At 36.9% G+C, this 24,842-nt stretch overlaps 2 protein-coding genes across 11 annotated transcripts in view; one reads left to right on the top strand and one right to left on the bottom strand.

Annotated features, from left to right (window-relative positions):
• Positions 1 to 20,023, top strand: part of LOC128690764 (peroxisomal N(1)-acetyl-spermine/spermidine oxidase) — a 41,333-nt gene extending 21,310 nt beyond the window's left edge. For 3 of the 4 annotated variants that reach the window (XM_070088330.1, XM_070088329.1, XM_070088328.1), the window contains 8 exons: positions 441 to 510; positions 1,704 to 1,832; positions 2,321 to 2,536; positions 3,865 to 3,981; positions 8,369 to 8,559; positions 9,724 to 9,853; positions 11,901 to 12,023; positions 15,155 to 18,590. In XM_070088330.1, the coding sequence (XP_069944431.1) occupies positions 441 to 510; positions 1,704 to 1,832; positions 2,321 to 2,536; positions 3,865 to 3,981; positions 8,369 to 8,559; positions 9,724 to 9,853; positions 11,901 to 12,023; positions 15,155 to 17,839 (3,661 nt within the window). In that variant the 3' untranslated portion in view covers positions 17,840 to 18,590. Of the gene's footprint in view, positions 1 to 440; positions 511 to 1,703; positions 1,833 to 2,320; positions 2,537 to 3,864; positions 3,982 to 8,368; positions 8,560 to 9,723; positions 9,854 to 11,900; positions 12,024 to 15,154; positions 18,591 to 18,938 lie in introns of those variants that run through there. The other variant, XM_070088331.1, reaches the window with a different exon arrangement.
• mRpL11 (mitochondrial ribosomal protein L11) lies at positions 18,735 to 21,907 on the bottom strand. Of its 7 annotated transcripts, none has more exons than XM_070088339.1 (6): positions 21,818 to 21,882; positions 20,587 to 20,666; positions 20,355 to 20,493; positions 19,964 to 20,153; positions 19,627 to 19,769; positions 18,735 to 19,019 (listed from the first exon to the last, which is right to left on the bottom strand). In XM_070088339.1, the coding sequence occupies exons 3-6, from the start codon at positions 20,481 to 20,483 to the stop codon at positions 18,900 to 18,902; spliced, it is 582 nt and encodes a 193-aa protein (XP_069944440.1). In that variant the 5' UTR covers positions 20,484 to 20,493; positions 20,587 to 20,666; positions 21,818 to 21,882; the 3' UTR covers positions 18,735 to 18,899. The 7 variants fall into 7 exon arrangements, with proteins under 7 accessions (XP_069944440.1, XP_069944442.1, XP_069944438.1 ...); XM_070088341.1 differs by having other exon boundaries at positions 20,596 to 20,666; XM_070088337.1 differs by lacking the exon at positions 21,818 to 21,882 and adding an exon at positions 21,634 to 21,694 and having other exon boundaries at positions 20,596 to 20,666.
• Between the last annotated feature and the right edge of the window lie 2,935 nt (positions 21,908 to 24,842).

Genomic DNA, 24,842 nt, shown 5'->3' with positions numbered 1-24,842 from the left:
CATCTACGATTCTGCTCTCCATCTTACTTTTAATTCTTTCAGTAATAACTCGACCATACACTCTACCAGGTATACTCAACAGGCTTATTTCCCTATAATTTTTACACTCTTTTGCTCCCTTTGCCTTTATACAAAGGAACTAAGCTTGCTTTCTCCCAGTCCCTACATACCTTTCCCTCTTCCATACATTTATTAAATAGAAGCACCAACTATTCCAAAACTATACCCCACCTGCTTTTAACATTTCTGTCTATTATTATTACTGAAAATTGCTAATCCTATAAGGGTCATGGGAGGCCATCAGGTTTGATGCAAGGGAAGCTCAAATTTTCTGAATCAAGAGCCCCTCACTGACATCAAGGGACCTCCCTTGAAGGCAAGAAAAATATAATTAAAGCAAGATTAAGGAGTTACTGAAATCTTTAATGTTATTTTTTCAGGTTTAAAGAGCTATGGAGTAGAGAGAGTGATGCAGATGACAGAAAAGCTTCAATGTATATCCTCCATCAGGTTAGTTTATCTCAACATATTTTTCTTATATAATTTCTACTACAGTAGAAGTATATCATTGTAGTAAGGCTGCTTAGAGATGTTCTTATGGAGTTGTAGAGATGCAGCAGTTTAAGACATTATCGCATGTGGGCCTACCCACATGTGACGTAAGTCAGGTCTTTTCCCACTATTACTTAATTACTAAAGCTAAGGCCCACCTTATGGGCTTGACCTACTTCAAATAGTGGAGCCCACCCATCTGTGATGATGTCTTCAGCTGTTGCACCACTCTTCTGTCTCAATTTGAATTTGAAGTACATAGGCTTCCCAAATACACTACATTAGATTTATCAAGGCTGAAGGACTGGACAGCTTTCAAGGCTGAGGGGCTGGACACTTAAAAATTACTTCTCCACTTCTTCCAGCATTTCCAGTGTTCTTTGTATTGGAGTGTGGCCTGTGGCAAAGCTCTCTTCACACGCTGAGGGTCTGGGTTTGATTCCCGGCAAAGGTGGAAAGATAGGGCTTGTTTCCTTACACCTGCTGTCCATGTTCACCCATCAGTAAAATGTGTAGGGTATTAGTTGGCTGGTGTGGGTTGCATCCTGGACAAAACTGACTTAATTTGCCTGAAATGCTCTGCATAACAAAGAACTTCTATGTATATAGTAGTATGTCATTGATGTCAGCTGCACCTGTATACCTTGTATATGAACTTGTAGAAATAAAGATGTTATTATTATTAAAAAAAATATTATTGAAAAAGCCACTGGTGGGCAAAACATTTCAACAGTAAGTGTCTTATTGATGAAACCTGTTGTGCAGACAAAACCTCTCAATAAAAATACACAGTTGTTGCATACATCTTATACATAAACTTCTTGCCTTAACATGAATGATAACCATAACTTTTTATCTTAATCTGATTGATAACCATGTCTTCTTACCTTAATATGAATGATAACATCAGACCTTATTTTTTTTTTTAAACATGCTGGCTATCTCCCAAGGCAGGGTGACATTAATATAAACAATAATTACTACTTTTGGCTTTAAAGTATATGATAACCATAACTACTTAACTAGTAACTCCTATTGTAATACTTTATAATGATAACCATTTCGTCTTATCTTAATATCAAGGGTGACTGCCCCAAAAGTTAAGATATATATTCCCACGTGTCAGCAACCTCGTTATCAAATTCCTGCAGGAAGTGAGCAACAAGTTTGGGGTGAACAGCTGGTTCAACATGTCTGCCAGAGATGCTGACAATTTCATCAGCCTTGGACAAGACTACACGTGGAAGGGTGGCATGGATGGTCTTATTCAGTACCTGATGGTGAGGCTCTGCTCCCTCTCTCTACTCTTAAGTCATATTCTTCCTTTCCTGTTTTATTTTTTACATAATAATACTATTATTAAATTCATGGGTAATCACTAAACCAGCAGGGGCCATACAACACCTGGGGAAATGGGAGGCACTCATGTTCAGTCCAAGAAAGGGGAAGCTAGGTCCAATTCCATGGATCAAGAACCCCTCACCGGCATCAAGAAACCTCTGGTGAGGAGTTTTAAAATTGTAGAAATGCTTCTTATGCCAACAATTTCTCCCTTTCTACTTATTTTACATCAGATTTTTCTCATATAAAAATACCAACACTGATTTGTTATATGGATGTACAGTACAGTATTACTGAGGATGTGTAAATATTATTTTATCATGACTTGGTAAATCAACAATGCTTTCACTTATTCATGTGCTAAAATTTATTCCTAGATATCCATCCTGCTCATATACCTCATCCCTTGTAATCACTACTCTTCAAGGACGAGATTCCTCAGCAGCAGGTACGACTGCTAAGTCCTGTGTGTAAAGTGTTCTGGGAGATATCTAGCAGGAAGAATATCCTGGTGGTGACAGCTGATGGTTCCTCATACCTCACTGACTACTTGATTGTCACCTTGCCTCTGGGTGTGCTCAGAGAAAGACATCTTGAAACCTTTGTACCTGCACTTCCCAATACTTTCTCCAGAGCCCTCCAGGTATGTTGGTCTCAGCTTTTTATGCATCTATTATTATTATTATATTTACAATTATTATTATTACCCATGGAAAAGTACTAAACAAATAGGAAACATAGAGAGTCTGGGAATGGGAAACAGGTTCAATCCAAGGAAAAGACAGGAATATTTCAAAAGCCTCTCACCAGCATTAAGACACCTTCTCAAGGGGATTAAATTCACAAAAGCATTCAACTTATGTGTCATACAGTGTTTTTGTATTTTTAATACTGTGTTTTACTCTTTCTTTTTACTTGTATATTTTTTAATATTCTTTTAATTCACCTAGTTAATAGTGTGTGTAAAGGTAGAAAGTTGAAAGTGAACATAGAAAAGAGTAAGGTGATGAAGGTATCAAATGATTTAGATAAAGAAAAATTGGATATCAAATTGGGGAGGAGGAGTATGGAAGAAGTGAATGTTTTCAGATATTTGGAAGTTGACGTGTCAGTGGATGGATTTATGAAGGATGAGGTTAATCATAGAACTGATGAAGGAAAAAAGGTGAGTGGTGCATTGAGGTATGTGTGGAGACAAAAAATGTTATCTATGGAGGCAAAGAAGGGAATGTATGAAAGTATAGTAGTACCAACACTCTTATATGGGTGTGAAGCTTGGGTTGTAAATGCTGCAGCGAGGAGGCGGTTGGAGGCAGTGGAGATGTCCTGTCTAAGGGCAATGTTAAAAAAAAAAAAAAAATAAGTACTGTACCTGTAGGTTTGTTTTGTGTTATGTCAATTGCCTATATTAGTGCTTGTATTTTTGGAGATGTGCTAAACCCATTAGTCATACAGTGCCTGGGAAGAGAGAAGTATTGTAACCAGGTTTGATCTGAGGGCAGGATAGCTCCAATTCCTTGGATAAAGAGAGCTTTACCAGCAACATATATCCCCATTCCTTGAAGAGTCTTTTCCCTGAGCCTTATTACAATCAAACTTTTGTAAGTCTTTGAAGACAATGACTTACAAAAATCACTTTGTCTCTATCATGGCCACTAGGTATCATGTGGTGGTCAATGGATACATAACAAAATTAATACATTGGAAATCAAAATGCTTTAAAAATTCCAGTCATGTGTTGATATTCAGGATACTTTATGCTATTGATATATACGTACATATTTTTTTGCCTTCACATAGTAATAAAACATTCTTGTAACTGTAATGGAAAGACGTCTTTAGTTTCTCGCTTATCTAGACTCTTCTGCAACAGTAAACATTAAATATAGTACTGTACTGTATCTAAATATCTAATCTTAAAACCAGGCTGTTACAAATTATAATTAACAGTAATTTATAATTTCATTGAAGGGTGTGCAGTCAGGTGCTGTCAACAGGATATCTTTGGGTTGGGTGATGCCGTGGTGGGGAAATAAGCCTTTTAGTATGCAGATCTTCTGGAAGGATTACTATTTTCCAAAGGAAATGGTAGGCATCAAATAATAATGTTAAATTTTTATTATCAAACACCCAAATGTCTTGTGCACATTTAACAAATCTATTACTTCTACTTGCACTTAGGTCACACTACACATACTTGTACATGTTTATTTATACACACTCATCTCATTTGATTTTATCTTAATAGTTCTTGGTCTTATTACTTTTCCTTTTATATCCATGGGGAAGTGGAATTAGAATCTTTCCTCCGTAAGCCATGCGTGTTGTAAAAGTCAACTAAAATGCCCGGAACAATGGGCTAGTAACCCCTTTTCCTGTAAAGATTACTAAAAAGAATAAGAAGAAAATTGTCAAAGTGGGAAGTCTGAATGTGCGTGGATGTTGTGCAAATGATAAGAAAGAGATGATTGTGGATGTTATGAATGAGAAGAAGCTGGATGTCCTGGCTTTAAGTGAAACAAAGCTGAAGGGGGTGGGAGAGTTTCAGTGGAGAGGAATAAATGGGATTAGGTCAGGGGTTTCAAATAGAGTTAGAGCTAAAGAAGGAGTAGCAATAATGTTGAAGGATAAGATATGGCAGGAAAAGAGGGACTATAAATGTATTAATTCAAGGATTATGTAGAGTAAAATAAAGGTTGGATGTGAAAAGTGGGTTATAGTAAGTGTATATGCACCTGGAGAAGAGAGAAGTGTAGAGGAGAGAGAGAGAGATTTTGGGAAATGTTGAGTGAATGCGTGGGGAGTTTTGAACCAAGTATGAGAGTACTTGTGGTTGGGGATTTCAATGCTAAAGTGGATAAAAATGTTGTGGAGGGAGTAGTAGGTAAATCTGGGGTGCCAGGGGTAAATGTAAATGGGGAGCCTTTAATTGAGCTATGTGTAGAAAGAGATTTGGTAATAAGTAATACATATTTTATGAAAAAGAGGATAAAGAAATATACAAGGTATGATGTAGCACATAATGAAAGTAGTTTGTTAGATTATGTATTGGTGGATAAAAGGTTAATGGGTAGGCTCCAGGATGTACATGTTTATAGAGGGGCAACTGATATATCGGATCATTATCTAGTTGTAGCTACAGTTAGAGTAAGAGGTAGATGGGACAAGAGGAAGGTGGCAACAACAAGTAGGAGGGAAGTGAAAGTGTATAAACTAAGGGAGGAGGAAGTTCGGGTGAGATATAAGCGACTATTGGCAGAAAGGTGGGCTAGTGCAAAGATGAGTAGTGGGGGGGGGTTGAAGAGGGCTGGATGAGTTTTAAAAATGCAGTATTAGAATGTGGGGCAGAAGTTTGTGGTTATAGGAGGGTGGGGGCAGGAGGAAAGAGGAGTGATTGGTGGAATGATGAAGTAAAGATGTGATAAAAGAGAAAAAGTTAGTTTATGAGAGATTTTTACAAAGCAGAAGTGTTATAAGAAGAGCAGAGTATATGGAGAGTAAAAGAAAGGTGAAGAGAGTGGTGAGAGAGTGCAAAAGGAGAGCAGATGATAGAGTGGGAGAGGCATTGTCAAGAAATTTTAATGAAAATAAGAAAAAATTTTGAAGTGAGTTAAGCAAGTTAAGAAAGCCTAGGGAACATATGGATTTGTCAGTTAAAAACAGAGTAGGGGAGTTAGTAGATGGGGAGAGGGAGGTATTGGGTAGATGGCGAGAATATTTTGAGGAACTTTTAAATGTTGAGGAAGAAAGGGAGGCGGTAATTTCATGCACTGGGCAGGGAGGTATACCATCTTTTAGGAGTGAAGAAGAGCAGAATGTAAGTGTGGGGGAGGTACGTGAGGCATTACGTAGAATGAAAGGGGGTAAAGCAGCTGGAACTGATGGGATCATGAAGAAATGTTAAAAGCAGGGGGGGATATAGTGTTGGAGTGGTTGGTACTTTTGTTTAATAAATGTATGAAAGAGGGGAAGGTACCTAGGGATTGGCAGAGAGCATGTATAGTCCCTTTATATAAAGGGAAGGGGGACAAAAGAGATTGTAAAAATTATAGAGGAATAAGTTTATTGAGTATACCAGGAAAAGTGTACGGTAGCGTTATTATTGAAAGAATTAGAGGTAAGACAGAATGTAGGATTGCGGATGAGCAAGGAGGTTTCAGAGTGGGTAGGGGATGTGTAGATCAAGTGTTTACATTGAAGCATATATGTGAACAGTATTTAGATAAAGGTAGGGAAGTTTTTATTACATTTATGGATTTAGAAAAGGCATATATGATAGAGTGGATAGGGGAGCAATGTGGCAGATGTTGCAAGTATATGGAATAGGTGGTAAGTTACTAAATGCTGTAAAGAGTTTTTATGAGGATAGTGAGGCTCAGGTTAGGGTGTGTTGAAGAGGGGGAGACTACTTCCTGGTAAAAGCAGGTCTTAGACAGGGATGTGTAATGTCACCATGGTTGTTCAATATATTTATAGATGGGGTTGTAAAAGAAGTAAATGCTAGGGTGTTCGGAAGAAGGGTGAGATTAAATTTTGGGGAATCAAATACAAAATGGGAATTGACACAGTTACTTTTTGCTGATGATACTGTGCTTGTGGGAGATTCTAAAGAAAAACTGCAAAGGTTAGTGGATGAGTTTGGGAGTGTGTGTAAAGGTAGAAAGTTGAAAGTGAACAAAGAAAAGAGTAAGGTGATGAGGGTATCAAATGATTTAGATAAAGAAAAATTGGATATCAAATTGGGGAGGAGGAGTATGGAAGAAGTGAATGTTTTCAGATACTTGGGAGTTGACGTGTCAGCGGATGGATTTATGAAGGATGAGGTTAATCATAGAATTGATGAAGGAAAAAAGGTGAGTGATGCGTTGAGGTACATGTGGAGTCAAAAAACGTTATCTATGGAGGCAAAGAAGGGAATGTATGAAAGTATAGTAGTACCAACACTCTTGTATGGGTGTGAAGCTTGGGCTATGAATGCAGCAGCGAGGAGGCGGTTGGAGGCAGTGGAGATGTCCTGACTAAGGGCAATGTGTGGTGTAAATATTATGCAGAAAATTCTGCGTGTGGAAATTAGGAGAAGGTGTGGAGTTAATAAAAGTATTAGTCAGAGGGCTGAAGAGGGGTTGTTGAGGTGGTTTGGTCATTTAGAGAGAATGGATCAAAGTAGAATGACATGGAGAGCATTTAAATCTGTAGGAGAAGGAAGGCGGGGTATGGGTCGTCCTCGAAAAGGTTGGAAGGGGTAAGGGAGGTTTTGTGGGCGAGGGGCTTGGACTTCCAGCAGGCGTGCATGAGCGTTTTCGATAGGAGTGAATGGAGACGAATGGTATTTGGGACCTGACGATCTGTTGGAGTGTGAGCAGGGTAATATTTAGTGAAGGGATTCAGGGAAACCAGTTGTTTTTATATAGCCGGACATGAGTCCTGGAAATGGGAAGCACAATGCCTGCACTCTAAAGGAGGGGTTTTGGGATATTAGCAGTTTGGGGGGATATGTTGTGTATCTTTATACGTATATGCTTCTAAACTGTTGTGTTCTGAGCACCTCTGCAAAAACAGTGATTATGTGTGAGTGAGGTGAAAGTGTTGAATGATGATGAAAGTATTTTCTTTTTGGGGATTTTCTTTCTTTTTGGGTCACCCTGCCTCGGTGGGAGACAGCCGACTTGTTGAAAAAAAAAAATTACGAAACATTCAATTACTCCAGTACTGTAGTTAACTTTTTACTTGATTGTCATATTTATAATTGATTATAGTCTTTGCAAGGTATTTTTATATACAGTATGTATGTTAGAGAATGATCAGTGTTTTAAACCACTGGTTACACAATTGAGTGTTTTGTTAGGAAAATAAATAGTTTTGTTATTTGGTATTCAAGGTTAATTTATAATAACAAATTATTAAAATTTTAAGCAAATGATTTGTTAACTTATCCTGCTAATCTTTGGGGACAATAACTCATTCAGGTGAGAGGACAATAAGCACCTTTGCTCTTACCAATTTCTGTACTGTATATGTACCAGAAATCCCTCATTTTATGTATACATATATTCCAGGGCCATGGTAGCTGTGCTAAGCTCATTCCAGTCATATACACTTAATTACACATAAAAAGAATTTTCAGTATGTTTTGCTAGCTGCACTGACCACATTGAGAATGTATATTGCACATACTGAATTACCAATAGAACAAGGACATTGCATAATAGTGAAGTTGAATAAAGCGAAGGACACTAGTACTGTACAGTACAGTAATTTTCAAAACAGTAACTCCATTGTTCATCAATCTTATCCCAGACATTTGGTGCTATTCAAGAATAAAAACTCCATAACTACAGTAATTTTAAAACTTACTGTAAATGTTGACTATGCTTAGCAAGCCGGAAGAAGCTTATTTAATACAAACATGCTTATATGAGGACTAGTTTGCAACTGTGCCATAAAAATGCACATACTATGTTTTTTCCAAATACAGGAATGGGTGTCAAGTATTGTGCAGATAAGGAGCTTGCCTCATCACCAGGGTCAACTGGAGATGACATTAACAGGGGAAGCCTCTTTGGTAATGGAGAAGCTGGATCCCGAGACTATCATCTCTCATCTGGTCACTTTTCTCAGGACCATAAACAGGGATTTTATTGTGCCACTCCCTCTATTTTTTCACAGGTCAGCACCAAGGCTCTTGCTACCTTAAAAAAACCTGTCAGTCAATTGAATTGTTATACACTTCATTGAAGAATGCTCCCACAAAAGTTGCCACTTTCATTCGATTGATTATACAGTTATGTCATACTAGGTACAGTATTATGTACAAAGGCAAATAAATACTGGTACCCTGCTCACACTCCAACAGCTTGCCAAATACCAAACACTGTCTATCGCCATTCATTTCTATGTAACACGTTCACACATGGACATACAGCAGGCATGTGTGAGCATGTCAGGAGTGATGGAGATGAATGGTTTTTGGGACTTGACAAGCTGTTGGAGTGTGAGTGGGGTAATATTTGGTGAAGGGATTCAGGAAAACCAGTTAGCCAGACTTGAGTCCTGGAGGTGGAAGGTACAGTGCCTGCACTTTAAAGGAGGGGTTTGGGATATTGGCTGTTTGAAGTGACATCTGAACTGTCGTTGGCCTGGATGTCACAGAGTTGCTCATTTTCACAGAATTACTAAACACCTCAAATGATGTAGTTGAAGTTTTGGCAGTAAAGATTGAAAACCAAAACCTTGTCATTGTGGTTGTATACAAGCCTCCTGATGCAACTTCCCAACAATTCCAGGAACAGTTTTTGAAAATTGACCACTGTCTGGAAAATCAATTAGTTCCTGCCAGAAATGGGGGGTCAACCCTCTCAAGGTATATTCCAGGTATCCAGGTATATTCTACAAAGACAGTGATTATGTGTGAATGCTGGTGAAAGTGTTGAAGGATGGTGAAAGTGTTTCTTTCTTTTTTTGGATCACCCTGCCTCGGTGGGAGGCAGCTGATGTGTTAAAAAAAAAAACTATATCAGTACAGCATTTAACTTTAATTCCAAGTATAGTGAAGGGTAGTGTATTTTCTTGTAGAGTGGGTTCGTTTAGTGTTGCCTGGTGTATTGTAGTTTTTCAATACTGTATACAATAAGTATTTTATACACCTTTATACAGGAAGTATAACAGGATATAATTTATAGCATTTTAAAAACAATATAGTGCATTGTTAGAAAAAGGAATGCATCAACATTATCTTTTCTAATGCAATAAATGCATTTGACAATTTGTTCATATTAATATTTAAGAAGACTTTTCATCACCACTTGAAGCAAGTACAAACATTATTAACAGGTCTCGCTGGTGTCACAACCTATGGTCACGTGGCTCCTACCAGTCCTTCATGACCAATACAGAAGCCTCACACCACCTCCAGGATCGTAGTGCTTTGACTCCAAAGCTCATCAATGCTAAAGGCCAGCAGGTGAGATTGGGCCAAGGAGGAAAATACATATACAATATTCAGTCTAGCCTAGGGTTGATGTGATGAAATATATACTATGCTCATGAGTTGGCTGTAAATGAGGTAACACACTGTCAAGTCTTGTCATTGCAGCAAATACTTTGAGTAGCACTATTATTATTACTTGTATTACCCTATAAACAGTATTAATAAGGAATGACAAACCAGGATGGATCATTCAGAATTGCGAGTAGCTTTAAAAATAAATCAAATATAACACACGAGCAAGAATGATTACTGCTTCTCTGTTTTCAGGCTAACAGTAAGATTTTGTATATAAAATAATGGAGTTCCGTTCTTAAGACCACGTCAGTAAACGAATTCATTGCTAAGTGAGGAGCATACTACAAATAATGGTAGTGGGTTTGTGTCAACTATCAATGATACTGTTTTAATGTCACCTTTGCACCATTTATAACATTTTTGGTATATTTTTATGTTTATACAGCAGTGTACTGTATTTTGTAATAAACAGAATAGAGAAAATCAACTCTAATATACATTATTTCGGTATGTATACTGGCCAGAGAGCCCGTCGTAAGTCCGAGTTGTTGGTAAATGCGTACGTTGCTACGTGAGGAGTGGCTGTACTTGTGTTTTGCTCCCAGCACTATGATATAAGGCTCTGATACAGTCTGTAGGGATATTATTATTATAATCAAAACCAAGCACTAAACCCACAAGTCATACACTGCTGCTCTGTAGGCATAGTGATGTACAATACTAGCATTAATTTCTTATTGTAATAAATTTAAAAGCTAAATCTGAAAGAGCTGTACAGCACTGCATTATTATTACATTCATGGAGGAGAATGAAACCTGTATGGGTTTAGCACTCCCCTGGGCAAATAGAAGGCATTCAGATTTGATTCAAAGAATTGTAGCACAGGTCTTATTTCTTAGATCAAAAGCCCCTAACCAGCATCAAGGAACCTCACTTGAGGGAATACAGTGCCACATGGAGGGATGTGCTCAAGCAGGAATGTGCAAAGGGGAGGAGTGAGGGAGGGGCAGGAGTGTGTAAGGATTAGAGTGAGTGAAGGTAGGAGATAGTGCTGGAGTAAAATTTAAATAAAAGTTGGTGCAATGGGTTAGCTTATTTTTTTTTTTTTTTTTTTTCAACAAGTCGGCCGTCTCCCACCGAGGCAGGGTGACCCAAAAAAGAAAGAAAATCCCCAAAAAGAAAATACTTTCATCATCATTCAACACTTTCACCACACTCGCACATTATCACTGTTTTTGCAGAGGTGCTCAGAATACAACAGTCTAGAAGCATAAACATATAAAGATACACAACATATCCCTCCAAACTGCCAATAGCTTATGCTGTATTTAAAAAAAAATAAAACAGAGATTGAGTCTTTCAAAGGTAGGACTTTCAGCAAGGAGGTCAGTCAGTGAAAGTGAATACAATACTAGAAAAAAATAGCTTAAAAGGTATTTATATTTGCTCAAATCCTTATTGCCTAGGAGTACCTAATTATTTTCAAGTACACCCAGTATATGGGAAAGTGTTAAAGGATTATACAGTGCCTGAGAGTGGGAAGTAATCAGGTTTAATCCAAGGAAAGAGAGGATAGCTACAATTGATTGAATCAAGAGCTCTTTGCCAGCACAGGGTGCCCCCCACTGAAGGGTTACGAATGTTAAAATTGTTAGATATACTGATCAACAAATTTAAATACAGTGGACCCCCGCTTTACGATCACCTCCCAATGAGACCAATTATGTAAGTGTATTTATGTAAGTGCGTTTGTACGTGTATGTTTGGGGGTCTGAAATGGACTAATTTAATTCACAATATTCCTTATGGGAACAAATTTGTTCAGTACTGGCACTTGAACATACTTCTGGAATGAAATAATATTGTAAACCGGGGGTCCACTGTATTTATTTGTTATACATACTAACAAACTCATTATGAATAAAACTCATATAGATGTGTCCGAGGTACACTACATAATTGGTCAATCTTGTAAATTATTCATAAATTTTTTGTCTTCGTCAGTCCCTGTTCTTCGGAGGTGAGCACTCATCAAGTGATCGATATGGAACTGTTGATGGAGCCTTGCTGTCAGGGGCACGAGCTGCTCACTGGGTGGTGGAAGAACATATCAGAAGATCCACTAAGGTATGGCAGTACAGGTCTCCCTCAACATTCGCGAGGGTTAGGGGATCAAGAGCCTTGCGAATGTTAAAAAACCGTGAATGTTTGGTGCCCCAATATATTGCAGGGAAATATATTACAATACTGCTTCCTTAACTTGTTGAACCATGAATAATCATAAAATACATGAAAATGTCGTAAATTGTACTAAATATATACATGTTATGCTTTAATAACATATGTTATTTAATAACATGTATGTTAATAACATGTATGTTATTAAATACCACAGACTCCACCACTGCCTCCACCACTGCGAGTCCGTACTACCCTCCCTACGACCCCCGCAACTGGCAGCCAGCCCTCCCACCACTCAGTGTGGTGAGTGTTTTGTTTGTTCATTATTTGCTATTAAACTACAGAATAAATAATGTAAACCCATTCATGACTGCATATTGGAATGGCTATTAGGAAAGGTATTAGACGGTGACATCATGTGTTTACTCTTGAACACAGCAAAGAATCGAACATTTCTGCTATTGCTAATAATAACAATAGTAATAATAATAATAATAATAATAATAAATACGATATAATTGAAGAAGGAAATTGTACAAAAATACGAGGGAGTGGTTGACACATCGTCAGTGTGACTTTGTTTATGCTGGAGTGAACATTAGTCTCCCTGCTCTTCCAAACATTTCACAATAATTCAGCGGTTGAGGCAGTGGTATTTAATAACATATATGTTATAAATAATAATAGTACATGTTATTATTAATAACATGTATTATTATTAACATGTATGTATTTAATAACATATCTGTTATAAATAATAATAGTACATATTATTAATAACATGTATTATTGTTAACATGTATGTTATTAAATACCAATGCCTCAATCACTGCCTCTACCACTCCAGTCACACTCAATCTACAAGCACCAAACACAATGAATTATTGTGAAATGTTTGGAAGAGCAGGGAGACTAATGTTCACTCCAGCATAAACAAAGTCACACTGACGATGTGTCAACCACTCCCTCGTATTTTTGTACAATTTCCTTCTTCAATTATATCATATTTATTATTATTATTATTATTATTATTACTATTGTTATTATTAGCTGTAGCAGAAATGTTTAATTCTTTGCAGTGTTCAAGAGTAAACATATGATGTCACCGTCTAATACCTGTCTGAATAGCCATTCCAATATGCAGTCATGAATGGGTTTACATTATTTATACTGTAGTTTAATAGCAAATAATGAACAAACAAAACACTCACCACACTGAGTGGTGGGAGGGGTGGCTGCCAGTTGCGGGGGTCGGAGGGAGGGTAGTAGGGACTCGCAGGTGGCGGGAAACTTAAATATGATTTGGCGGCTGGGAATTTGGTGGCTGGGAATTTGGCAGTTGGGAATTTGTGAATGTGTGAAGCCCGTGAAAGTTGAAAACGTGAATGTTGAGGGAGACCTGTACTGTACTTTGCTTTACTCTTTATTGTACTTCCAAACTGTAATGACAACTGTTGAGTTCTTGGCTAATTAGCAATGGCAGATGCGGAATATTGTAAGCTGTATTCAAAATCTCATATTTTGTGCATTTATGTCAACTTTGATTAACCAGAGTATATTATTAATAATGCTGGCTGGGTTTATGATGGAATGACAGACAAAGTACAGACTGATAGGATATAACAGAGGAGGAGGAGGAGGCTGGAAGAAATGGAGATGTTATGACTGCGGGCAATGTATAGTGTGAACCTTGTGGAGAAAATTTGGAGCTTGGAGATTAGAAAGATTGGGGTTACCAAAAATATTATTTAGAGGACTGAGGAGGGGATGTTGAGGTGGTTTGGACATTTTGAGAGAAGAGAGTAAATTAGGATGACTAGAGGTTATATAAACTCAGGGTAGATGGAAAGAGAGTGAAGGGTCATTCTAGGAAAGGTTGGAGAGAAGAGGTAAAGGCTTGTGTAAGCATGCTAGATAGGAATGTGTGGGGGCAAGTAGTTTTTGTGACTTGACCTACTGTTAGAGTGTGGGGAAGGTAACATGCATGAAGGTGTTCAGGAAAACCAGCCAGCTGGACTTGAGTCCTGGAGGTGGGAAGTACAGTACCTACACTCTGGGGATGCTGTGGTTTTGAAGTCATTTCAACTAAAATGTTAGCATGCTTCTGGCAACTGAATATAAACTTTATCAAGAGCTAAGAGAAAAATAAAATTAGAAGTGTTATATCCCATCACAGGGTGAGAAGAGTTACTGGGCATTTCATTGAGATTTTAACAAGGGATTAAGTGAGTAACAGTGAAAGTGTTTTCTTTTATCAGGTCACCCTGTCTTGATGGGAGACAACCAGGGTGTTATATACAAAAATGATGTTATTATGACAAGTGTTCAAGAACACTGATGTCAGTCCCCTGTATGACACCATCACACTTTGTGACACCTCTTGTCACTAACTGTGATAAGAGATATAAGTTAGAGTTGTATGTTTCTCTGCAAGACTTGATAACTCACCCTTGAGGAGAACACTGCCCAGTCTGAACTGGATTATGATCTAATGTAAAACCTAAAAAAATGGTAAAGCTTGAAGTACTGTGCTGTATATGCATAACTGATAGGAAATTTTTCTCAAATAATTTTCAAATTTTAGATTGGATATGATGACACATTCATTGGTGACTCACTGATCACATTTAATTTTATTATCTCCAGTTATATAGGGTGTCCACAAAGTCATTTTAATTTTTATAACAAAATGGTAACATATGAAATGCAGTTTTCTGCCTATGATAGCTGAGGTAAGTTGTATATAGCCAAACTATTGTTTGTTTTATTCCTATTTGTATATACTATTTTATATAGCTGTGTGTGTTGAGTGGCCTAGGTGGTCAATGTAAATGTCAAAATTAATACTACTACTACAGCTTGACAGTTGTCTTCTCTATGGAAGTGGATGAACACTACATGACAGTATGCTAAAAGAATTTATAAAATGCAGGGATATGTGCCCTTGTATCACTTGTGCCATTAAGGCACGACTAGTTAAAAAAAAAAATTGTGATCATGTACATTTTTTCTTAATTTTAATTTTTTGTATCTCATTGCTAGTTTTCTTTTTAAAACCTTTATCTTTTAACTTTCAGAAATTTAGAAAAGGAAGCAAAACAAGCAGAATTATTCCTCAAAATAATAAGCCAGTCAACTACTACGAAGTTTTCCAAAACTCTACCATGTTTTACCACTGGAATGGGACTTACTCTGACTCTGAATATACCAGTGAGAGACAAGATAAAAATAAAAATGCCAAGGTGAAAAGTAAAAAAATTAAACAAGAAAGAAGAAGAATAAAGAAGATAAAACAACAGATAAAACGTAGCCAGCAACTGTTCAAAGGCCAACAACATGAACCATTAAAGATGGCCCATCATAATGAAAAACATATTATTACACACGTGCCACAATATGTGAATTTTAATAATGGAAGCCAGTTGCTCACTATCTTGCCTATGAATCTTGTGAATGGAAAGTTAAATCAATCTGTGGATGACAAAAGTACAAAGACTACCATTGTCTATACTGATAAAGAAGCTAAAATTCCAGTTGAAGGAGACATTTCTCAGTTGTCAAGAATTATTGATGCTCTGAGGTTGGATGATGCAGAATCGAGAGGTAAAAGCAGTAGTGTGCCATCACCTGAAATAGATATTCAAACTCTTATAGACCACCTTAATCCTGAAGTTGATTCAAAAGACAAAAGACATAGACAAAGCAAAATTTGCACCTCAAACAAATGCAAAAGTCAAAGAAAAACTAGAAGAAATAAAAACAACAAAAAAAGTAAGAGAAAGAATAAAAACAAAAGTGAAACTAAGCAAAGGAGCAAGAAGAACAAAACTAAGAAAAAACAACAGGCATCAGAGCAAGAGCTCCCTTCCCTGCAAAAAAATAGCCATGAGCATTCACATCAAATTGCTGCTGGTGATATAAAATATTCAGCTCCATTTCGTGTTGACCCTAGTAATATTCACTTTTATCATTTATATAAAAATCCAAATCTTCATCATGGAATTCACTCATCTGAACTATTTAGTAATATGTATTCCAAAACTGGTTCTCCTGTACATATCTTTGAAGTAGCTGACACATCTAAATTACCCGATACTAAACCATCAGTTATAACAAGTGCTTATGTCAAGGCTGAAAATCTAAAATCACAACAACAAATATCAGGTTTTGATACATATTCCAGTCATCACAGTCTGAATTTGGACCCAGACAGAAGCCAATTCAACATTGCTTCCCTTTCACAGAGGATAAATGCTCCACAACATGGTTCAATTATCCAGTCTTTTTCTAGTCAGTTGACTCCCCATTTAACATCAAAGACAGATACATTTCCAAATCTCCAAAATTCTCAGGCACTAATTGATCATGACTCGGGGGTAAAAATACACCCAAATCAATTTACTCCATCTTACATTACTCCTAACCAGCAAGGCCCTCAAATGCACTCAACATCCAATCAACAAAGCTTGAGCATACAGCTAAATAATCCTCAAAACACAGCAAGGCCTCTGCATATAACACAAAATAGCAATAGCATAGGAAATAGCAATGTTTATAGTCAACAAAATCCAGACTTCAAAATGTCTCACATTCAAGCTTCTAATACAAAAATAACTGAAGGCCAAACTTCAGGTTTTACACAGCAACATAATCACCAAAACTTTGGACCTCCATCTGAAAATCGCATTTCAGGTGTCTTTTATGGTCAAATTGAAAAAAACAATCGGCAACATGTAGGACAGAATTCACACCAGACATTTGTGGATTCACTCGAAAAAAAAATTTATCCCACTGAACAATTAAACACAGATACAATGTATAATATTCAAAAACCAAGTTCCCTGGTTGAAGATCAAGGAAGTGAAAAATTTTCACCTGACAGTTTTTTTACAAACGAAAAATTTCCTCAGATATATTCTGGTCATGATAGTAAAAATGATAACATTAAAACACAACCTACACTTCCATTTTTGTACAGGATAAAACTTAAAAGACGACAAAATAAAAGGCGAAGAAATGAGATAAAAAAGAAAAGAAATAAGCAGAGAGGCAATACACTACATAAAAGAACAAAAGTTAAACCTAGTCAGCATAGATATATTAACAGTGACCAGCCTGCCCCTCACAGTAAGTCAGAGAAGGAAATGGATGATGTGGGCAAAGTAGAAAAATATAATGAAGAAAAATTAGCTAACTCCACTGTGTCACTAGATAATGTAGGTCAAAATCAGAAAGATTTAGAAAAGCGTGAATATATAGTGAAGAATTATCCTTCAAATATTCAACCATTACATCTTTACTCCCACTTTCCTGTTATACACCCATTGCCTTATACTGGATCCCTTGTAAAAAACTACAGTACTCTCTTAATTCCTCCCAGAAAAGTGGAGTTCAAAGAAGTTACTCATAAATATTCAGAAATGCTTAATGCTGAGAAACAGGAAGTGATCCCTGTATTAGAAGCTCACAACCATTCCCTCTCAGTTCCTCAGCAAGACAAAACTAAGGGTGATGATATCCGTACACGCCCATATTCTAAACTCCTTCAGGAATACAAGATAACAGCTTCTGAAATGCTGCCCTTAAAAGGGATAATAAATGGTCAACCTGTAGATGAAGTGGAAATTAAAAGTTTGCCAGGTAATAATACATCATTTACAGATATGCTGAAGGACAAAAATTCTTTGTCTGATAAAAACAAAGATGTAGAAGACAGGCAAAATTTGGATGCAACAGTAAAACCAGTTCAAGAAGAAACATAAATTGAGTTGTTTAAAGTACAATTAAACCTTATATGGGTACCAACATTGCTAACAGACTTTAAAAAATATACTTTAACTCATATTCAAGACGTCAGTGTGATTAGAGAATCATTAAAAACAGTTCATTACAGTCAGGATGACTACAATGAATGATTGTAGTTAATAAAATAATTAAGCCATGATCATCATTCATTCAACTGTTGTCTTTCCAAAAGTGTGCTGACATCACAATCATTATACCCTCCTACTGTAGTATTTCCACCCTCTTTCAGAGTGCAGGCACTATTTTATTATTATTATTATTATTAGTAGTAGTAGTAGTATTAAAGACAAGAGACTCAGAAGGCAGAATAAGCAAGTTGGGGTATTGCAAGTGGTTGAAAATGAAGCCTTGAATACTCTGATAAATGGGACAATCTAAAAGAAACATGCAATCCTTCATGTATATATTTATACCATATACATGCCCAGTAACCCCTTCCCTGCAACATGTACACTATCTGCTGAAGTGTGTTTCTAACTGAAGTTGAAATATAGATTTCTTTTTACCCGTGTTTAATTTTTCTTTCTCTGCAACATACACACTACTGAAGAGTGTTTCTAAGTGAAGTTGAAATATACATTTTTTTTATATGTACCTGTTAAATTTTTTAGTCTTGTTTATTTATTAAATCTTTTCTCATTATTTATGGTAAAATTTATAATCAAAACTGTTAATTAATTTTCTTACTGAATAAACTGCAGAAAGGAGTCTATACTTATTTTTTGCACAAAACTTTTTTTCATAACCACACAATAATGAATGACAATGTACAACTAGATTGCTAAACACAGTGAGCTGGTTGCTCCAAATGAAGTTTAATATAATTAAAGGATTACTTAATGACACCCCTAAACCAGGATCTATTTATTAAAATTCTGCTGAATTAAACAGAACTTAAGTATGCTATACTGTATGTAATACAAGGCTATGTATAAAGAACAAATTTACATAAAACACTAAAGTATTTATATACATACAGTACACTTTTTATAACATAATTTAATACTTTACATAAAACTATTTTCTGAGTAACTTAGCTTCTCTTTTTTCTTTTAGCTCGGCTAGTTGTTCTTCAACAACTGTTGAACGTTCCATAAGAAATTCTCCATATTCCTTTGGATCCAAATCCTTTACAACCTGGAAATAAAGTACAAATGTACTGCAGGCTACAGAAACTTTTATTTCTGTTGGAGGAAAAAAAAACTTTAGTAACATTTATCAAGTGTCAGTAAGTACAATGGTAGATAGTTTGATCACATGAAAGCATTAGAGAGGTAACCCCAGTCTATGCAGGTAAATTTCACTGAACATTAAGGGTTCATCTCTGAAAACCACATTGTTAAATGAAGAAATGTGTGTCTTATGTGCATTATCCAACTGAACCCATTATAAAAGTTTGGTCAGTTTTACTTGAAACTAATTAGTCGGCTATTTTGTATACAAACTGGCAAGGTGCATTGTAGAGTGTAAATTTAAATGCATGTTGGTTAATCAAGTGACCTATTTAACTTTATTGATGATGTTGAACAAATTGCTCATGAATATTTTTTTCCCCACTCAGCATTAGCAACAAGCTGTGATTTATATTATTTTTATTAAGTTAAAAATAATTCAGTAATATCTAATATATTTTTTTACATTAAAAACACTGCAGAATTTATTATGATTTAAATACTGAAACTAGCTCTTTAAACAAGATCATTAATGACAGCTGTAAAGAAACAATGAAATCACTTACACATACCTCAACACCACACGAATGAGCTGAACCAATGACTAACTCGCAGATTTGTTTAAGGGGTGTGAGGTGTAGTGGTGGGTCCTGCTGTTTGATCTTAGCTATTTCATAAACATGTTTAAGGGTTATTTTGCCACTCACTTCCTGACCTATAAAGAAATATTGCAAATTAATTCACAAATTATGGTAAAACATTATTTTGGGTTTTATGCAAATAAGGTACAGTACGTTTCCTTAAACAAGAATGTGGAAATTGTAAAAAAAAAAAAAAAAAAAAAAAAAAAATCCAATCATAACTAATCATAACTAACATACTGCAAAAAATCTAATCTTTTGTTCATACCAGCCTTCATTGCACCTCTTTGAATCCCAGCTGCTTGTTTAATAAAGTATGTTGAAGGAGGGTTGTGTATTACTAATTCATAGGATCTGTCAGGCCGAACTTTTACTCGGCACGGAAGGGGAACACCTTCTATATAGTGTGCAGTTCGAGTGTTAAAATCCTTACAGAAGGCTGCAATGTTTATACCACGCTGGGGAGAAAAAGGAAAGTGAAACATTATACAGTACAAGAGAATTACAGTACTATTGTGTGATGTGCTTTTTCTAAATTTACTGGGACCTCTAGGAATACAGCCCAACAAGTTTTAAGGAATCACTCTTTAATCACATGCACAGACATATCAGATAAAAAATAAAAATAATACAATAAAATTTTATTATCGTGTAGTTACCTGTCCTAACGTGGGTCCCAGGTGAGTTCCCGCCATGCCGGCAGGAATGGTGGTACGCATCACTTTTGAGTGCTTTACTTTCTCCATCATCTTATTCATCATTCGCATTTTACTTCCTGCCCGTGACATTGTTGCAAACCTAGAATAATTATGAGAATCTACATTAGAATAAGTAGAGAAAATAATGCAGCAAAATGTAGATTCAGCCAAAAGGAAAGTAAACAAATCTTACTTGTATTACCTCTCAAGGGAGGTTCCTTTGATGCTGGTGAGGTGCTCTTGATCTTGGGAATTGGATCTGTGCTGTGATCCCTGAAATGAGCCTGAATACCTTCTATCTCCCCCCATGCACTGTATAATCCTATGGGTTTAGCACTCCCCCATATTATAATAATAACAATTACATGTATTAACTACAGTCTTGTTTTAATTTAATAAACCAAATTGTCGGCAAAACATCAATGATGGTCCCATATAACGGCATTTGTGTGTTTTTACCAAAGTGTCTCGCATCAATGCATAATCTACCCACCTGTTATTCCTATTCAACTAGCAGTATGTAAGGTAAGATTTTATGGGGATTTTAAACCCAGAGGGTTAGCCACCAAGGATAACCCAATAAATTCAGCGCATCAATAAGGACTGTCCCTGTATGACCCTAGTGGGTTTAGCGCTTATTTCTCTTGTTGTCCTTTAATCTTGGCATCTAATATGACCCACATTATTATTATAATCAAGGGGAAGCGCTAAACCCGGAGGATTATACAGCGCCTGGGGGGGGGGGGGATGTGGAAGGCATTCAGGCTTAATTCGGGGAACTGGAGCACAGATCCAATTCCCTAAATCAAGGAACCTTCCTTGAGGGAAATATGACCCACAACAGTCAACACCCAGGAAATATGTCCATTTCCACCCATGCCAGGGATTGATCCCAGGATTGATGCCAGACCCTGAGTGTGTGAGCTGAGGACGCTACCAACCAAGCCATGAGCACCTGGGTGTTAGCCAACTGTTGTGGGTCATATAAAGGACCTCAATAAAAATAAATCCCACCCACTGACATTCATGGGTTATCCTGGAATAGTAATTCCCTGAGATAGCTAATAATTATTACCAGCATAAACCCTGCTTAATTTATTGTTACGTTCATAGGGAATGCCGAAGTTTGGGGAATGGGAAGCATTAAATCCACAGTGGTCATGCATGGTCTGGTGGAAGTGGAAAATGCAGGTTTGATGCAAAGGACAAGTCCTAATTCCTCGCATCAAGAGCCCCTTACCAGCATCAAGATGCCTTCCTCGAGGGACTAACGAATGAGAGGTAATAAACTTTGGAACCAAGGAAAAGGAGGGTAGCTCCAATTTTTGGTTTAAGAGCCCTACTCCGGTGTCAAACGACCTCTCTTGAGGGTTCAAAATAAGTACAAAAGGCTCTCTGGGAGACAGACAAGCAAAAAAAATCACCTTAAAACAAGCTTTAACACTCCTATTTGCTCGTGTTGTTGGGTTTATAAAGTCCACTAACAGCTTACAGGAGCCGGGAATAAAGGTTGCGAAGTTTTTTATTTTTTTTTTTTTATTTATTTCCAATTTGTGCACACATACAGAGGTACAAAAAAAATACAGATAAGAGCAGTATGCCAAAGCCACTTATACTATGCATAGCATTACGGGCTGGCTTAAAATTAACTTAAGATTAACTAAGCAATGATTATTATTATTATTATAATCAAAAAGAAGCGCTAAGCCACAAGGACTATACAGCGCTGCTACTAAGCAATGATGAAATCAGTGATAAAACATTAATGTAAACAGATAACTATAAAGCACAAGTGAGTATTACAAAGACAGGTCATATGGTTGCATTCAGTTAGGTAGTGATTCTGTTAGGTAGTGTATTTAAAAAATAATAAAGTTAGATTGGGTTTTAGGTTTAACATTTATGTGATATAATTGTGAGAAACATTTAAGATATACAATTTATAATGTTCAGTTATTCAGTATTTATTTGGTTTTGGGTGAGTAAGTAATCTTTGAGAAGAGACTTGAATTTATAAACAGGTTGTGTTTCTTTTATATTTACAGGTAATGAATTCCAGATTTTAGGGCCTTTTATGTGCATTGAGTTTTTGCATAGTGTGAGATGGACACGAGGAACATCAAAGAGTGATCTGTGCCTTGTGTTATGGTCATGTGTTCTGTTGAGGTTGGCAAGGAGATGTTTGAGGGGAGGGTTAATATCAGAGTTAAGTGTTCTATGTATGTAATAGGTGCAGTAATAAGTATGGATGTTTTGTATGGTGAGTAGGTTTAGTGTATTGAATATTGGTGGAGTGTGCTGCCTGTAGTGAGAATTTGTTATCATTCTAACTGCAGCCTTTTGTTGGGTAATTAGTGGTCTGAGATGGTTAATTGTTGTTGAGCCCCATGCACAAATTCCATAGGTGAGATAGGGGTAAATAAGAGAGTGATATAGGGCCAGGAGGGCTGACTGTGGAACATAGTACCGTATCTTCGATAGTATGCCTACAGTCTTGGAAATTTTCTTAGAAATTTGATGTATATGTGTATGAAATTTGAGTCTATTATCAAGGTGGATTCCTAAGAATTTTCCCTCTGTTAGTTTTGTGATAGGTGATCCATTTATCATTATGTTAAGAGGGACATCTGTAGCTCTGTTACCAAACTGAATGAAGTAGGTTTTGTCAATGTTTAGTGTAAGTTTGCTAGTCCTCATCCAGGTAGATATTTTCTGTAATTCGGTATTTACAGTATTGGCTAGCGTGACTGGGCTCGGGTGAGAGAAGACGTATGTAGTGTCATCTGCAAATAGTGTGGGTTTGAGTAATTGCGAAGCATTTGGAAGGTCATTTATGTATAGGAGAAAGAGAAGAGGGCCAAGGACACTTCCCTGTGGGACACCAACTGTAATTGGTTGTGCAGAAGAGTTTGCCCCATTTGCGTACACATATTGGCTTCTGTTGCTGAGGTAAGACTTGAGGTAGTTGAGGGAGTGCCCTCTTATACCATAGTGTGACAATTTTACGTGGAGCAAGTCATGGTCAACTGTATCAAAAGCTTCACGTAAGTCAATGAAGATCCCCAGTGGGACTTCTTTTTTCTCTATTGCAGTGTATATATGTTCTAGCATGTGTATAATAGCATCATTAGTATTTTTATTAGGCCTGAATCCAAATTGGCAGGGGTTGAGTATGTTTTGGGAGATAAGGTAGGAGTAGATTCGTTTATGAATTAATTTTTCGAAGATTTTTGAGAGAGGGTGTAAGTTGGATATTGGCCTATAGTTATTCAACTCTGTTTGGTCTCCTCCTTTGTGGATCGGGGTGACCCTTGCTATTTTGAGTACTGTAGGGAAGGTGGAGGATTCAATGGATTTGTTAAAGAGTGTTGCAATGATTGGTGATAGCACTTGTGACACTTTTTTGTATATAAGGGGTGGTAAGGTATTTAAATCTCCTGCCTTGTTTTTTAGTGCGTTGATAATAAGGGAGACTTCGTATGGGTTAGTCGGAGCTAGGAACAGTGTGTTCGGGTAGTTGCCGGTGAGGTAGTCATTTGGTGGGGTATCTGAGCTTGGGATTTTATTGGCAAGGTTTTGTCCTATAGTGGAGAAGAAATCATTGAGTCTGTTTGCTGTTTCTGTTGGTGGGAGTTGGGGTTCATCTGTTTTTGCTAATTTTATTTCGCTATTTCGTGATATCTTTTTTGTTCCCAGAATTTCTGATAGGGTTTTCCAGGTCTTTTTTATATCACCTCGTAAGTTGGATAATCTGTTCTCATAATACAATTTTTTTGCCCTTCTTATCAGGCTGGTTAGGATTGACGAGTAACGTTTTGTTTGGTCTCTGGTTATGTGACCCATTCTGTACTGTTTTTCATATTGGTGTTTTGTATTTATGGATTTGAGAATGCTGGGTGTTAGCCAGGGACTGTTCAGTCTCTTTGCTGTCATCTGTTTAGTTTTTTTAGGGCAGTGCTTGTTATAGAGGTATTGGGTTTTTTTTTAGAAAATTATTAATACATTCGTCAATATCTGTATAGGTTTCTAGCTCAGTGTGCCAATCAATGTTTGCTATTGCTGTTGTGAAGTTATTAATGGCTGCCTCATTGTGAAGTCTGAAGGTGACTTTAGTAGTGTCTTGGGGTAGTTTACCAAGAGTTGTTATGAGGAAAGTAGGGTAGTGGTCTGTGGTATTATCTGTAATTATGCCTGATTTTAAAGGGGATATGGTGTTGGTCCAGATGTGGTCAAGTAGGGAAGAAAACCTTGGGAGGGACATAAGTTTGTTTTTGTTTGGATTTTTAACCCTGGAGGGTTAGCCACCCAGGCAGTGCGTCATCGAGGGACTTTCTTGGGTGGCTAACCCTCCAGGGTTAAAAATCCGAACAAAATCTTATCTTACAAGGCATAATATCAGGCCCCTCTGAGAGTATACAGAGCCAGCACTAAACCCATGTTTGATAAAGC

This window comes from Cherax quadricarinatus, chromosome 24, assembly GCF_038502225.1.
Source record: "Cherax quadricarinatus isolate ZL_2023a chromosome 24, ASM3850222v1, whole genome shotgun sequence".
Taxonomy (NCBI): Eukaryota; Metazoa; Arthropoda; class Malacostraca; order Decapoda; family Parastacidae; genus Cherax; species Cherax quadricarinatus.
Note: the sequence above shows the minus strand (reverse complement) of the source record. Positions and strands in the feature narration are given on the sequence as shown.